Source organism: Lepidochelys olivacea (assembly GCF_965140295.1).
Source record: "Lepidochelys olivacea isolate rLepOli2 genome assembly, chromosome: 3".
Taxonomy (NCBI): domain Eukaryota; kingdom Metazoa; phylum Chordata; order Testudines; family Cheloniidae; genus Lepidochelys; species Lepidochelys olivacea.
Window position 1 is genome coordinate 150,911,953 of NC_140413.1, and position 16,738 is coordinate 150,928,690.

Genomic DNA, 16,738 nt, shown 5'->3' on the forward strand with positions numbered 1-16,738 from the left:
GTGGCCCAGTTGCTTGGCTAGATCTGGAACACTGCTTGCAAGGACCTGTGGTCTCCCCAGTTCTCATCTGTTTTAAAGATGAGAGCCCTGTCTCCACAGGAATCCATGGGCTGTTCGACTGCTTCTTATCTACAGATGGAGTACAGCTGGGGCGAATGAGCCAAGTCTGAGACATGGAGGAAAAGGTTAAGGACTGAGAGGCCCAGGGAATAAGCTGGTTGTCATGTATATCTGAATGTTAATGCTAATATTTCCATATTTATTAACATCAGCAGTATGCTAGATGCTTTATACTTGTATAAAGACATAGTACCTGTCCTAAATTGCTTACAATCTAGATACCATAAGCATTGTATGTTAGAGAAAAGACATGGAAAGGCGAGGTAAAATAAAAGATTTACAAGATATGTCTGTGGAGAAAATTAAGCTGAGTTTTTTACTTGGTGCGGGAAGAGTGAAAGTTTATCTGCAAACAGTTTGCATTGCCAGTACTTTTCTAAACTTTTCTTCACAGTATTCTGTTGCTACAGTTGAAATGTGAAGAACTATGACTTCACTGCAGTCTCTGGTAGAGGGTGAGGGTGGAGAGGGAGGGAGGCATTTCTATGCTCACAATTTTATCTTTGCTATTTAGCAAATATGACAAAAGAAAAGTTGGGGGAAAACATTTATATTTTTACTTTTATATATTTGAGTTTTCTCCAGTATAAATAGAGTATATAAGGAGCTTTCTCTTGTTTTAAGGGAACTTGACTATGTATAGCTTTGCAAAAAGCGGATAAAGTGGGATGGTTATGATGATTGTCTGCCACGGTTTGCGAAGTAGTAGTGTAGAGGATGGAGGATTACTCATCATTTGAGAATATTAGAAACAGCAGCAGTGTGATAGGAAAATTGTAGGGTTAGGTATTAAATCCCTCACTTAAGTGGTGTCTAGGTCCTGGAGCGATTATCCAAAGAGATGGCTGAGGGTTTGTCTCCACCATGTCACATTAAGGACTATGGGGATGTGAACTGCAGAGCACACCAAAGTGTTGCTCTTTAACTGACCTCTGAGGATGCTGCTGACACAAGCTAAAGGGTACCTAGTTCACATTAACATAGTCATCTTTCAGACAGGACTATGCTAACACAAACTAGGTACCTTTTCATTCTTGCCAGCAGTGTCCATACAGGGCAGTTAAAGCACAACACTTGGGTGTGGTCTGCATGTCACGCGCCTGTAGTCCGCAATGTAGATGTAGCCCTAGACACCTTTAGGAGAGAGATTTAAATAGCAGGCTAGATAAACTGTTCAGAGAAAGTAATATAGAGGCAACGCCTATTTCCGTCAGGTAGGCTTTACTCTGGCTTACCGTCTCTAAAATTTCCCACAGTTTTTGCCACCAGTTCAGCTCCATTAGTGGGAACAAGGACGGGGAGCACTGGTATAGACAAAATGCCAGACAACCATTGCAGGCATTTTACTCATGTTTATATAGGTCTGCTCAGAACAGGGTTAGACCATACTGTGCTTACAGTGCTCACAGACAACCAGAAGTCCTGTCTACTCTAACACTCCCATCATTGCTACCCTAGTGGAACTTTACTGGTCTCAGTGGGAAACATTTTTCACAACACCATTGTGTAAATATTCTTATAGTTGGATTGGATAACCCAGGGAATCTCTTCCAGTTCTTACCTCATCAGATGCATACTTTCTCCTCACTTAGTTTTTAGCTGTTTATACAACAGCATGTATGTTAAGTGTTAGACGTTAAACACACAAGTAAACTTTGGATGCTCTGTTAGACCAAGATCCCTGGAACAAGGACTGTCGTCTTCTTTGTGTAGTGCTAACCATTCTGTCAGTACTTGTCAATAACAAGGAAATTCTAAACTGAAGTTTCAAATCTGGGATAAATCAAAAACCTTAAGGCTACTTCAGCATTTTATTCTACAGTATATCCATGGAATCAGTTGGAGTGATGTTAACCCAGACCGTGTACTCATTGCATTTTGGACTATTTTCTTTTTTTCCTCTCAATTCTGCTGCTTCAAGCATAAAATGAAGTGAGTAGCCTTCCTACCTCATTCCACTTTCTCAACCTTGTTTTTGATAGATTTCCAAAAGAAGCAGCCAGATGATGACTCCACTCCCAGCGCAAGCAACAGCCAATCAGATTTGTTCTCTGGAGAAACAAACAGTGACAACAGCAATACCTCTCTTACTACGCAGACTGTTCACTCCAGCCAACAACTTTCGACAGAACTGAATGTAACTTCACTGAGTAAAGAGGAATGTAAGTGCGTGAGCCTTGAGGAGGGGAAAACAGAGGAAACCTAAACATCTGCTCTTTTCTCAGTGCCACTTGTTACTGCCTCTTACTAGAAAGATATGACCTCTCTTTTGGGGAGGAGGGAGTTAGAAAATAATCGTGAAACTCAAACTGTTGGGTTTAATCAAAAATGAACAAACAAAAAAGGTGCCACCATGATTTTAGAAACTATTTTTATACTGATGTACAGCTATTTGAACTTTAGTCTTGCTGATCTTGATTGACTCTAAGACAGTTTTACCCATTTTTATGAAATTCTGTCCCTACATTACTACAAGTAAACTATTGTATGCTGTGGCATAGAACCCCGAATCTTAACAATTTGGTCCATATATCATTATTTTAAAACCTTTTTAAAATGGCTATGTGCAGTAACATAGGGTTTGTTACGCTAGTGGTGAATCTCTCACAGAACTGACTGTGGGATGATCTTTGACCCCATCTCCCTGGTCACGGTTCTCTGTTTGTCTACAGAACTCTTACAAACCAGAATCCTATCTAAAGGCAGAGGTAAAGTGTTCAGATGTGGCGTGCTAAAACTCTGGGCTAATGTCTGCCTTCTTTCAGGAAAATTTATTCTAAATTTCTATATAAGTTAATGCTGTGTGTAATATATTGAGTTACAAATTTTACAATACGTTACACTCGTAAATAATGTGTGATTCATAGTTTCATTTTCTTCAGACTGAAGTCTTACTTTTTTGAAAGGTGGGCTGTGGAAAGAATCGCTCTTGCTCTTAATACCCTGGTATCTAATGAATGGCAGATACACATGCACATTTCAAGGAGAACATATTTCTTCCACTTCTTTTTCAGTAGGGAAGATTCTGGAGATGCCAGCGTTCTTAAACACTTGGAGGAGTTCTTTATAGTAGTTGCCTCAAAGTGCCAGGGCTGAAGGAGCTTTGATACATTGCCTTTGTTGGGTTTCAGTTTTGTTAGAGTGATTTGAACAAGGCCGTATGTATCCGTAAGGATTGGTCCAGTAAATGATATTACCTCGCTCACCTTGTGTCTCTCATATCCTGGGACCAACCCGGGTACAACAACACTGCATACAAGTATGGGATTGTGACAGTTTATTTGTACTAACTGTAACATAAATTTAAATTAAAATTAGATTGTACTATGCTACGAATGCAGTATTTGGGTACCCTGTCAGTACTATGGCAGGCAGAAATGGGCACTTCCTATTAATTAAACTCCAAGGCACTCTGATATCCGTTGCTGTAATAAGAGTTAATTTGCAACGTGACTATTGTTGTCTTTCCTTCACACACACAGTTGCTGGCGGCCACGATCCCATCACTTCCCTCCGTCCAGCGCTTCTCCATGGAAAACCCTGTGGGGTGCTGTAAAAGCAGTTCTTACAACACCTTTCCTAGAGAATTCAACAACACCTTGGGCCTTCTCAGGTCTGGGGCCTTCAATCCCCTGCTCACTCATAACCCAAGATCTACCATTTGGTGATACAGGGCACTTCTTCCATGCTGCTGGGCCAGGTTTTGTGAAAATGTTTTCATTGAGATTTGAGTTGGATTACAAGGAATGTGTGTGGGTGTGGGGAGAGGGGAATTAAAGAAATAAAGTGTTTTCCATCTCTAATAGCTACACACTCATCAATGGATGCTCCAAGTGAATGATATTAGGCAGTACAGCCAGTAGAGAGCACTTGAAAATATTACCTATAAAAATTGTTTTTTACACCTTCCTGCTGGGATGGCTTTAGTTTAAGTGCAAAACAGTGAGATTTATTTACAGTTCCAGCTAGCTCTCTCTTCCCCTCCCCCCACCTCCCTAATGAAGCTCAAACTAGTGTCATTTATCAGAGATAATTATACAACAGATGGAGCTTTTCTGATGGATAATGGTCTCAAAGTGGAAGGTTCTTTCCCATAATGAAGAATACCCAAACTTTAAATGTCTTTTTTTATTTTAATTTAAAGGTGGCTTTTTCTGTGCATTACTTATTTATTTTGTAGCTAGCTCTATAAAGCATACACCTCTCTCATTACAGCAGTGTTCTTAGAAGATTGATATTTTGCAGTACAGTATGATGATGTACAGCTGCATGCTGTACTGAATAGAACTGCAGTAATTCACCAGGAATCAATGTATGGGATCATTAAGTTAATCCCTATCAAAGTGTGGAAAGATTGGAGTGCTCAGAAGTGTTCTCTTACAGTAACTGCTCAGGCTGCAGTCTCTGCCCCCTCCTCCCTTTTCATGTCTTCTAAATCAGTCCCACATCAGGGCATTTGCCATGGTTGTTGAGTCTGCAGGATAAACAGATAGAACAAAACTGCAGCAAGTCATTTTGGTAATTAACAAACTCTATTCATCATGTTATATAACAAGTAAAGAGAACCGTACAAATCTTCTGTGATAAGATTCATATTTTATGTGAAGGGAAAGGTGTTTTTGGTTTTTTTGTTTTGTTTTGGTCTTTAAGGGTGTCTTTTGTCCTCTAAATATTCAGTGAGTGGTCTAGGAAGAAGTTCCTAGGGTTAGATTTTGCAGGAGTTCAGTTTGTGACGATATTTAAATACGATCTCTTGCTTTGCTTTTTTTTTTTGGTAACTCTGATTACTTTTCCCGTGAGAACCACATTTAATTTCTAGCGTCTTCTATACAGAGCCAGATTACTGCAGGTTTCCATCTCCTCCCACATCAAGGTCAGAACAGTCACCTGACCACTGGAAGGCGGTGCTTCAGGCGGTGTTTCAGGTTCGACCAGTTTGCTGATTAATAATTCTCTTGCAGAATGAGGGTAGTTCTTTGCGGGTTACAGTCTACATACAGTAGTACACCCAGAGCAAAGGCTTTGTGACTAATTTAGTCACTTATATTTTGGGTACATGAAGCACTGCGTTTCCTTTACGAGATGCAGTTACAACTTCGGGGGAAAAAACAGTTTTAAGATCTTTTTCAGGTGTTACTGCATTTTTCTCCCTGGCATCTTCAGGCTGGTCAACACAGTTTTTATATTGGTTTACCTATATTGATCTAGAAACGTAGCCAATTTACTGAAATAGGCTATACAGATATAAGCACTTTGATAGCAGCATAAACTTTGACTGCATTAGGGGTTGCATAGATTTAACTATATCTGTTTATAAACAGATATAGTTAAGTCAATAAAAACTATGTAGATCAGTTCTTCTAAATCTGGATACTTCTGTTTTATCCCCCTTTCCATCCTTTGTTTAGGCTGCCCTAACATTACTTGGCCAGCACTAGCATAGGATTTGTCTGTCGCTCTGGAGATGACTAGCTAGGCTTCTTAGCAGGTGGCTATCTGAAGTTAATCTCGGGGGAGGGGAGCACTGAAGGAGGCTTTTTTCCCCCTAAACACAATCTAAAAATCTGCTTAAGGTATGGTTCTCTGTATTTTGGTAAAGAAAAGGTCACACTAGATATGGAACAATTTCACTTAATTTCAGCCCTTCATCTCCTCCTTTGGGGCTGTCATATTGTTTTACTTTTTCTGTACAGGTGGAGCTAAAGCTGACACTATGCAGGCTGAAAGCTAACTCTAACTTGTAATAAGACAGGAAAAATGTCAGTGTGAAAAACTGACTTTGGCAGCTGGATCAGGTTTGATATTTCAGTAGTTCTTAGTTTCAAATGATGTGGTTTTATTTTAATTATGTGCTTAACTTCTTCCTGGCCTTGAATTGCAAATACCGTAATCAGAGAGGGAAGAGAGGGATTGCTTTTGTTTCTAGAACAATTAAATGCATTATATTCCAATGCTTAAGATGCTTTTTAATTAAGATATGCAAATAGACTTTCTACCAGATACATATGCCTCTGATGTGGAAGTGTAGATGCAGAACAATTGTTAAAGGTTTAGGCCAGAAGTTTCAGTGGTGGCCAGTGACTGTGCCTCAATTTTTATGTGCCCAACTTTAGACGCCTTGGTCCAATTTTCAGAGGTGCTGAGCATTCGTAGTTCTTAGTGGTTCCTCAGCACATCAAAAATCTGGCCCTAGTTGTGTCAAGCTGTACACCCAAAGTCACTGGCCACTTTTGACTATTTGATTTCATGACTCATAAAATAAAAGTTTTCTGTGTAGTACTCATGCTAGTGATGTTACTCTTAGACTAAGCATTTTTGACTGTGCTGGAAGTAGTGAAGCAGCCTTGGTAAGTGTAAAAATATTCCAGGGAATTTAAATATATTTGGGTTTCATGTACTGTAGCTGAAGGCCAAGGCTCTCTATCAGAGAGCTTTATCAGAAGGGTGAGGTGTATTGTTTTTGCCTGTTCTCCCAATGCAACAGTTGGATGTTTAGATTGAGATTCTTAGTGTCGGGACTTGCCTAACCACTGTTTTATAAAATGCAATGCATGCCTACTGTGCTTGAAAAACAATGACTATTTTCTTTATTTCCATGCTCCCAATGAGACTTGCATCCCAGTCTTTCCAGGTCTTTCAGGATGTCTGTGTGAAGAATGCACACAGATACACACATCCTTCTCTGCAAAAAGAAAAGGAGGACTTGTGGCACCTTAGAGACTAACAAATTTATCTGAGCATAAGCTTTCATGAGCTACAACTCACTTCATCGGATGCATTCAGTGGAAAATACAGTGGGGAGATTTATATACATAGAGAATATGAAACAATGGGTGTTACCATACACACTGTAAGGAGAGTGATCAGGTAAGGTGAGCTATTACCAGCAGGAGAGTGGGGGCGGGGGGGGCGGGGGCGACCATTTGTAGTGATAATCAAGGAGGGCCATTTCCAGCAGTTGACAGGAATGTCTGAGGAACAGCGGCGGGGAGGAGGAATAAACAAGGGGAAATAGTTTTACTTTGTGTAATGACCCATCCTCTCCCAGTCTTTATTCAAGCCTAAGTTAATTGTTGCCAGTTTGCAAATTAATTCTGATTCAGCAGTCTCTTGTTGGAGTCTGTTTTTGAAGTTTTTTTGTTGAAGAATTGCCACTTTTAGGTCTGTAATAGAGCGACCAAAGAGATAGAAGTGTTCTCTGGATGGTTTTTGAATGTCATAGTTCTTGACGTCTGTTTTGTGTCCATTTATTCTTTTACATAGAGACTGTCCAGTTTGGCCAATGTATATGGCAGAGGGGCATTGCTGGCACATGATGGCATATATTACATTGGTAAATGTGCAGGTGAACGAGCCTCTGATAGGGTGGCTGATGTGATTAGGCCCTATGATGGTGTCCCCTGAATAGATATGTGGACACACTTGCCCCATAACCTCAGCCGTGCAGAATACAATGCCATCCACAGCCTCAGAAACAACTCTGACATCATAATCAAAAAGGCTGACAAAGGAGGTGCTGTTGTCGTCATGAATAGGTCGGAATATGAACAAGAGGCTGCTAGGCAGCTCTCCAACACCACTTTCTACAAGCCATTACCCTCTGATCCCACTGAGGGTTACCAAAAGAAATTATAGCATTTGCTCAAGAACTCCCTGAAAAAGCACAAGAACAAATCCGCACAGACGTACCCCTGGACCCCCGAGCAGGGGAATTCTATCTGCTACCCAAGATCCATAAACCTGGAAATCCTGGACGCCCCATCGTCTCAGGCATTGGCACCCTGACAGCAGGATTGTCTGGCTATGTAGACTCCCTCCTCAGGCCCTACGCTACCAGCACTCCCAGCTATCTTCGAGACACCACTGACTTCCTGAGGAAACTACAATCCATCGATGATCTTCCTGAAAACACCATGCTGGCCACTATGGATGTAGAAGCCCTCTACACCAACATTCCACACAAAGATGGACTACAAGCCGTCAGGAACAGTATCCCCGATAATGTCATGGTGGCTGAACTTTGTGACTTTGTCCTCACCCATAACTATTTCACATTTGGGGACAATGTATACCTTCAAATCAGTGGCACTGCTATGGGTACCTGCATGGCCCCACAGTATGCCAACATTTTTATGGCTGACTTAGAACAACGCTTCCTCAGCTCTTGTCCCCTAATGCCCCTGCTCTACTTGCGCTACATTGATAACATCTTCATCACCTGGACCCATGGAAAAGAAGCCCTTGAGGAATTCCACCATGATTTCAACAATTTCCATCCCACCATCAACCTCAGCCTGGACCAGTCCACACAAGAGATCCGCTTCCTGGACACTACAGTGCTAATAAGCGATGGTCACATAAATACCACCCTATACCAGAAACCTACTGACTGCTATGCCTACCTACATGCCTCCACCTTTCACCCAGACCACACCACACGATCCATTGTCTACAGCCAAGCTCTACGATACAACTGTATTTGCTCCAACCCCTCAGACAGAGACAAACACCTACAAGATCTCTATCAAGCGTTCTTACAACTACAGTACCCACCTGCTGAAGTGAAAAAACAGATTGACAGAGCCAGAAGAGTACCCAGAAGTTACCTACTACAGGACAGGCCGAACAAATTAAATAACAGAACGCCACTGTCCATCACCTTCAGCCCCCAACTAAAACCTCTCCAACGCATCATCAAGGATCTACAACCTATCCTGAAGGATGACCCATCACTCTCACAGATCTTGGGAGACAGGCCAGTCCTTGCTTACAGACAGCCCCCCAACCTGAAGCAAATACTCACCAGCAACCACACACCACACAACAGAACCACTAACCCAGGAACCTATCCTTGCAACAAAGCCCGTTGCCAACCATGTCCACATATCTATTCAGGGGACACCATCATAGGGCCTAATCACATCAGCCACCCTATCAGAGGCTCGTTCACCTGCACATCGACCAATGTGATATATGCCATCATATGCCAGCAATGCCCCTCTGCCATGTACATTGGCCAATCTGGACAGTCTCTACGTAAAAGAATAAATGGACACAAAACAGACATCAAGAATTATAATATTCAAAAACCATTCAGAGAACACTTCAATCTCTTTGGTCACTCGATTACAGACCTAAAAGTGGCAATTCTTCAACAAAAAGACTTCAAAAACAGACTCCAACAAGAGACTGCTGAATTGGAATTAATTTGCAAACTGGACACCATTACATTAGCCTTGAATAAAGACTGGGAGTGGATGTGTCATTACAAAGTAAAACTATTTCCCCATGTTTATTTTCCCTCCCTACTGTTCCTCACATGTTCTTGTCTCTCCTGCTGGTAATACCTCACCTTACCTGATCACTCTCCTTACAATGTGTATGGTAACACCCATTGTTTCATGTTCTCTGTGTATATAAATCTCCTCACTGTATTTTCCACAGTATGCCTCCGATGAAGTGAGCTGTAGCTCATGAAAGCTTATGCTCAAATAAATTTGTTAGTCTCTAAGGTGCCAAAAGTACTCCTGTTCTTTTTGCAGATACAGACTAACACAGCTGCTACTCTGAAACACATCCTTTTCTGAGCGTCTTCTCTCTGATAACACCAGACAAAACCAAGGTTCCGAATAATTTGTAATTGCTTCAGGTTTTTGCCTTTTGCTTGAGTAAGTCAAAATTGCTAAACTGAGTCAGACATGACAACTTTCCACTGTTTACTGTTAAAAATTATTTATATTACTGTTGTACTACTTGGTCTGTACACATAGATGTAAACATCGGCCATGAATTTCAAAAGTGGCCAGAGATTTTTGGGTGCTTGCATTTCTGGATGTCCAATTCGAGACACTTGAAAGGGGCTGGATTTCGAGGGAGCAGGTGCTCATCACTTTCCTAAAATTGGAGGCCTTTACAGTGTCTCTAATTGGGCACACACAAACACCAGTCAGTATTGCAAATCTTGTCTATGGTCTTTGCCCTGAAGAATTTTCAGTCAAATATTTTGAGCAATATATGAAGAGTACAGAGAGACAAATATGTTAATTTGTATATACTTCTGTAATTTGTCAACTGTGTAAACAAATATAGACCTTAAATCCGCCCCCGGCACTACTTCTCAGTCAAGCAATCAAGAACAGATTGATTTCTGAAAGGTGATTGTGGGAAAGAATTTTACCCTACTTTGTAGTATAAAATTGCAAATCCACAAATCTGACGACTTCTCCCAAAGCAAATTTCTAGCCTTTTCTCTGCAAGGAATGCAGCAACTATTAAAATTGTGCTGGATTGCAACAACGGCCTGTCATATGACAACATGGTTAATACTGTAATTAATTGCATTCCCACTCATAATTGACAAACGATGCAAATAAAACAGTGGCCATAAGATACACTATATGAAGTTTTCCCTGTGAACACACACGATTGACTGTTATCAGCCCACATGCTGATACCTAAGTTTACACATCTGGGAATTGGCCTAAGGCAGCAGTTCTCAAACTGTGGGTCGGGACTCCAAAGTGGGTCACAACCCCATTTTAGTGGGGTCACCAGGGCTGGCTTAGACTTGCTGAGGCCCGAGCCCCACCACCTGGGGCCAAAGCCGTGGGGCTTAGGTTACAGGCCCCCTGCCTGGGGTGGAAGCCCTTGGGCTTCAGTTTTGCGCTCCCCCCTCGCCCCCCGCCCACAGGGCAGTGGGGCTTTGGCCCTCCATCCTGGGTCGCAGGCCTCAGGCGTTGGTCCTCCCTCCAAGGTTGTGTAGTATTTTTTTGTTGTCAGAAGGGGATTGCGGTGCGATGAAGTTTGAGAATCCCTGGCCTAAGGTATTCTCATTAGAGAGCCCTTGACTCTCAAACAGGGGTGGGCAAACTTTTTGGCCCAAGGGCCACATCAGGGTACGAAACTATATGGAGGGCCGGGTAGGGAAGGCTGTGCCTCCCCAAACAGCCTGGCCCCCGCCCCCTCCCACTTCCTGCCCTCCTCAAGCCCCCCCAATCCAACCCTCCCCATATAAGCCCCCCTGCCCCGCCCCAGAACCTCTGCCTCATCCAACCGCCCCCTGCTCCCTGTCCACTGACTGACCCCCGCCCCTTACCCAATCCCCCAACCCCTTACCATGCTGCTCAGAGCAGCATGTCTGGCAGCCGCGCTGCCTGGCCAGAGCTAGACACGCTGACGCTCTGCACTGCAGGAGCGCGCCGCCCAGAGCGCTGCCCATGCGGCTGCAGGGGAATAGCAGGGCAGGGGCTGGGGGCTAGCCTCCCCGGCCAGGACGGTCCCGCGGGCTGTAGTTTGCCCACCTCTGCTCTAGAATATACTTCTCTGGTTAATGTTTGTCAGTGCTGTAGTCTGTTGGCACATTGTAAGCCCCAACTGTTCTCAGGCTTTTTGACTGAACTAAATGATTGTGAGAGAGCTGGAACAGTTTTAGTTAGGGGATGATTCTTTAGTGCACATTTTAAAATGGATGCACGCATGCTCAGTGTCTAGCACATCTTTAAAATGTAAAAGTTAAACACCATTCAATCTTTCACCTTTAGATGGTAGCAAATTTTCTTCTAATTTTAGCACAATCCATTTTTCCCCTCTTAATTTGAGAATAAATAGCATCTGCCTGTATAACCCATATACTCTCAAAATTGAAAACTGATGGAATTATGGGAGAGTAGGTTAAAAAATCTTTTTTAGAAAAATGAGAGTTGAGTTAGGCTCCTGGTTTTGGGACTCAATGCAGAACAAATGGAACTAGAAATTAGAAGCAAGTGAGTGTAATGTACACATCAGGCCTTGCCTTTGCTCTGTCTATGGGCAGTCCAAACCTGCCTTGTGCAAATTATGGCAGTAGGATCTTCCATGGGTTCTACTTTTATCCCTGGAATCCAAGTTCCATTTAAAGAGAGTTTGTAGGTCTGTCGTCTTAACATATCATATGGACTGTTGCTTTATGCCTTAAGTATGTAGATGGGCTGAGGAGATGGCACATAGGACTATGAAATTAATTCCTTTTTATGTCAGTGACATGTTAATTTTTAAGCCTAATTAAAACCAGCAAAATTCTACGACTGTTGTTTCCTCAGATTTATGCAAATTTTGCAGTGCAGATTTGGCAGTACATTGTGTCCTCATTCATTAGACTGAAGGGCCCAAGAAAGCTGAAACTGAAACACATTTGTATGAAAGTGTGAATAAAGCAACCTAAATCTAATACTAATCTATGGCTTTTAATAATGCAGTTTTTAAATTGCAGTTCTCAAAAGCACCTTGCAAACATTACATTAGACCTCTGAAGTAGCGAAGTTGTGACATGGTTCCCAGGGTGCACCCTGGACTGTGGGACTGCTGAGCTCTCCAAAAACCATTAACCTGGGGTATCAACTGTGATGCTGATGTCAAGCTACAAGCCTCTGATAGGCACTGCACGTACACAGACATCCACAGGCAGGGATACACCCAACTGTGCTACATGAATGGTTTCCCAGCCGCTCATGAACCAACGATAGGCTCCAGCCAATTCCCTCAGCTCCCCAGTCTTGCACCCCAGAACTGTACCATCTTGCATGGGTCAGAAGCATGGCCAGTGTAAGTTCATTACCTAGTTCACCACTTCTTCATAGGAAAGTGGACTCGAGCGGTAGGCAATGGGGGCCAGGGGCACTGAAATACAAATTTGCCCAGGATGCCATTTTCCCTAAGGCCAGCCCTGCAGAACACCTTGCTACAAGCACTAAATAGGTCTACCAGATAGCAGCAGCAAAGACTTTCTCTTTGAAGACTTTCATATAAAGAAAAATCCACCAAGGTGAATTAGGGCTAACTCATTAGACTCCGCTAAAATATTCATATCTAACCCTTTTATCTATGCTTAATAGGGGTGTAACCTAAAGATATGTCTTCACTGCAGATGGGAGTGTGTGTCTCAGCCTGGGCAGATAAACTCGTGCTAGGAGGGCTTGAGCACTGCACTAAAAATAGCTGTATGGATGTTGTGACTCAGGCTGTTAAGCCTAGGGGGTCAACTTGGGTGGGCTTGAGAGCCCAAGCTGCAGCTTGGATCACGACGTCTGTCTGCCTGAGAGGCACTCACTCCTAGGTGCATTGTAGACATACCCCAAATTACTGTGCAGCTTACTCATTCGGCAGCACGCACACAGTTCTCACAACTCTGAATGTTTTCCTGCAGAAAGACAGTGCTATCTCTGCAGGCTAAACTTGCCCAAATTTGGATTCCCTCTAGTTTATATCTTTTTATGTATTTGTTCCACTAATCGATGAATCTTTTCAAACTTGCTTACACAGATAAATTAGGTACATCTCTACTGATTAGGAAATGCACAACTAGATTCGTGGTTTTGGCAAGTTTCCAAAGCACTGGTCTTCCCAGTAATGCAATACCCTCAATATATTTCCTACAGCTTCACAAAATCCCTATTTACTATACGAATATCCCAAGAAATCCAACACTCCTTAGATTGCTAGATACCCTCTCCAGGGAGTGCACATGCTTTCAGCATCTAAGTAGGAACTTTCTGGGATGCTAGCTCCCTTCCAGCAGTGAAAGGTCAGACCAAGGTTCAGATGTACACTGCCCTTTTAGAGCACTGTGAACAGGGGAAATGGAAACTTTGTTCTCCTGTATCCTTTTCACTTCATGGTCATGTGTGTTCACTATTTTAGTTAGCATGCTTTGAATCTATTCATAGCCCTAGTCTACACTAGGACTTTAGGTCGAATTTAGCAGCATTAAATTGATGTAAACCTGCACCCGTCCACACGATGAAGCCCTTTATTTCAACTTAAAGGGCTCTTAAAATCGATTTCCTTACTCCACCCCTGACAAGTGGATTAGCGCTTAAATCGGCCTTGCCGGCTCGAATTTGGGGTACTGTGGACACAATTCGACGGTATTGGCCTCCAGGAGCTATCCCAGAGTGCTCCATTGTGACCGCTCTGCACAGCACTCTCAACTCAGATGCACTGGCCAGGTAGACAGGAAAAGAACCGCGAACTTTTGAATCTCATTTCCTGTTTGGCCAGCGTGGCAAGCTGCAGGTGACCATGCAGAGCTCATCAGCAGAGGTGACCATGATGGAGTCCCAGAATCGCAAAAGAGCTCCAGCATGGACCGAACGGGAGGTACGGAATCTGATCGCTGTATGGGGAGAGGAATCCATGCTATCAGAACTCCGTTCCAGTTTTTGAAATGTCAAAACCTTTGTTAAAATCTCCCAGGGCATGAAGAACAGAGGCCATAACAGGGACCCGAAGCAGTGCCGCGTGAAACTGAAGGAGCTGAGGCAAGCCTACCAGAAAACCAGAGAGGCGAACGGCCGCTCCGGGTCAGAGCCCCAAACATGCCGCTTCTATGATGAGCTGCATGCCATTTTAGGGGGTTCAGCCACCACTACCCCAGCTGTGTTGTTTGACTCCTTCAATAGAGATGCAGGCAATATGGAAGCAGGTTTTGGGGACGAAGAAGATGAGGAGGAGGAGGAGGAGGTTGTAGATAGCTCACAGCAAGCAAGTGGAGAAACCGGTTTTCCCGACAGCCAGGAACTGTTTCTCACCCTGGACCTGGAGCCAGTACACCCCAAACCCACCCAAGGCTGCCTCCTGGACCCAGCAGGCGGAGAAGGGACCTCCGGTGAGTGTACCTTTTAAAATACTATACATGGTTTAAAAGCAAGCATGTGAAAGGATTACTTTGCCCTGGCATTCACGGCTCTCCTGGATGTACTCCCAAAGCCTTTGCAAAAGGTTTCTGGGAAGGGCAGCCTTATTGCGTCCTTCATGGTAGGACACTTTACCACCCCAGGCCAGTAACATGTACTCGGGAATCATTGTACAACAAAGCATTGCAGTGTATGTTCGCTGGTGTTCAAACAACATCCGTTCTTTATTTCTCTGTGTTATCCTCAGGAGAGTGAGATATAATTCATGGTCACCTGGTTGAAATAGAGTGCTTTTCTTCAGGGGACACTCAGAGGAGCCCATTCCTGCTGGGCTGTTTGCCTGTGGCTAAACAGAAATGTTCCCCGCTGTTAGCCACAGGGAGGGGGGAGGGTTGAGGGGGTAGCCATGCGGTGGGGGGAGGCAAAATGCGACCTTGTAATGAAAGCACACGTGCTATGTATGTAATGTTAACAGCAAGGTTTACCCTGAAAGAGTGTAGCCACTGTTTTATAAAATGTGTCTTTTTAAATACCGCTGTCCCTTTTTTTTTCTCCACCAGCTGCATGTGTTTCAATGATCACAGGATCTTCTCCTTCCCAGAGGCTAGTGAAGCTTAGAAAGAAAAAAAAAAACGCACTCGAGATGAAATGTTCTCCGAGCTCATGCTGTCCTCCCACACTGACAGAGCACAGACGAATGCATGGAGGCAAATAATGTCAGAGTGCAGGAAAGCACAAAATGACTGGGAGGAGAGGTGGCGAGCTGAAGAGAGTAAGTGGCGGGCTGAAGACAGGGCTGAAGCTCAAATGTGGCGGCAGCGTGATGAGAAGAGGCAGGATTCAATGCTGAGGCTGCTGGAGGACCAAACCAGTATGCTCCAGTGTATGGTTGAGCTGCAGCAAAGGCAGCTGGAGCACAGACTGCCACTACAGCCCCTGTGTAACCAACCGCCCTCCTCCCCAAGTTCCATAGCCTCCACACCCAGACGCCCAAGAACGCGGTGGGGGGGCCTCCGGCCAACCAGCCACTCCACCACAGAGGATTGCCCAAAAAAAAGAAGGCTGTCATTCAATAAATTTTAAAGTTGTAAACTTTTAAAGTGCTGTGTGGCATTTTCCTTCCCTCCTCCACCACCCCTCCTGGGCTACCTTGGTAGTCATCCCCCTATTTGTGTGATGAATGCATGAATGTGAAGCAACAATGACTTTATTGCCTCTGCAAGCGGTGATTGAAGGGAGGAGGGGAGGGTGGTTAGCTTACAGGGAAGTAGAGTGAACCAAGGGGCGGGGGGTTTCATCAAGGAGAAACAAACAGAACTTTCACACCGTAGCCTGGCCAGTCATGAAACTGGTTTTCAAAGCTTCTCTGATGCGCACTGCACCCTCCTGTGCTCTTCTAATCGCCCTGGTGTCTGGCTGCGCGTAACCAGCAGCCAGGTGATTTGCCTCAACCTCCCACCCCGCCATAAACTTCTCCCCCTTACTCTCACAGATATTGTGGAGCACACAGCAAGCAGTAATAACAGTGGGAATATTGATTTCGCTGAGGTCTAAGCGAGTCAGTAAATTGCGCCAGCGCGCCTTTAAACGTCCAAATGCACATTCTACCACTGTTCTGCACTTGCTCAGCCTGTAGTTGAAGAGCTCCTGACTACTGCCTGTGTACGGCTTCATGAGCCATGGCATTAAGGGGTAGGCTGGGTCCCCAAGGATACATATAGGCATTTCAACATCCCCAACAGTTATTTTCTGGTCTGGGAATAAAGTCCCTTCCTGCAGCTTTTGAAACAGACCAGAGTTCCTGAAGATGCGAGCGTCATGTACCTTTCCTGGCCATCCCACGTTGATGTTGGTGAAACGTCCCTTGTGATCCACCAGAGCTTGCAGCACTATTGAAAAGTACCCCTTGCGGTTTATGTACTCAGCGGCTTGGTGCTCCGGTGCCAAGA

At 43.9% G+C, this 16,738-nt stretch overlaps 2 protein-coding genes across 2 annotated transcripts in view; both read left to right on the plus strand.

Annotated features, from left to right (window-relative positions):
- Positions 1 to 16,738, plus strand: part of ZFAND3 (zinc finger AN1-type containing 3) — a 250,970-nt gene that overhangs the window by 168,120 nt on the left and 66,112 nt on the right. Inside the window, exon 4 of the mRNA XM_084623757.1 lies at positions 2,103 to 2,282. Within this exon, the coding sequence (XP_084479883.1) occupies positions 2,103 to 2,282 (180 nt within the window). The remainder of the gene's footprint in view (positions 1 to 2,102; positions 2,283 to 16,738) is intronic.
- LOC311518687 (uncharacterized protein) lies at positions 14,164 to 15,848 on the plus strand. Its single transcript, XM_084624686.1, has 2 exons — positions 14,164 to 14,761; positions 15,350 to 15,848. Exons 1-2 carry the CDS (start codon positions 14,353 to 14,355, stop codon positions 15,502 to 15,504), a joined length of 564 nt encoding a protein of 187 aa, XP_084480812.1. The 5' UTR covers positions 14,164 to 14,352; the 3' UTR covers positions 15,505 to 15,848.

Bases quoted from the DNA above. Each gene is read 5' to 3' on its own strand.
- LOC311518687 (XM_084624686.1), top strand. From the start codon at position 14,353: ATGAAGAACAGAGGCCATAACAGGGACCCGAAGCAGTGCCGCGTGAAA. The intron at 14,762-15,349 runs GTGAGTGTACCT...TTTCTCCACCAG, and splicing joins AGGCGGAGAAGGGACCTCCG to CTGCATGTGTTTCAATGATC.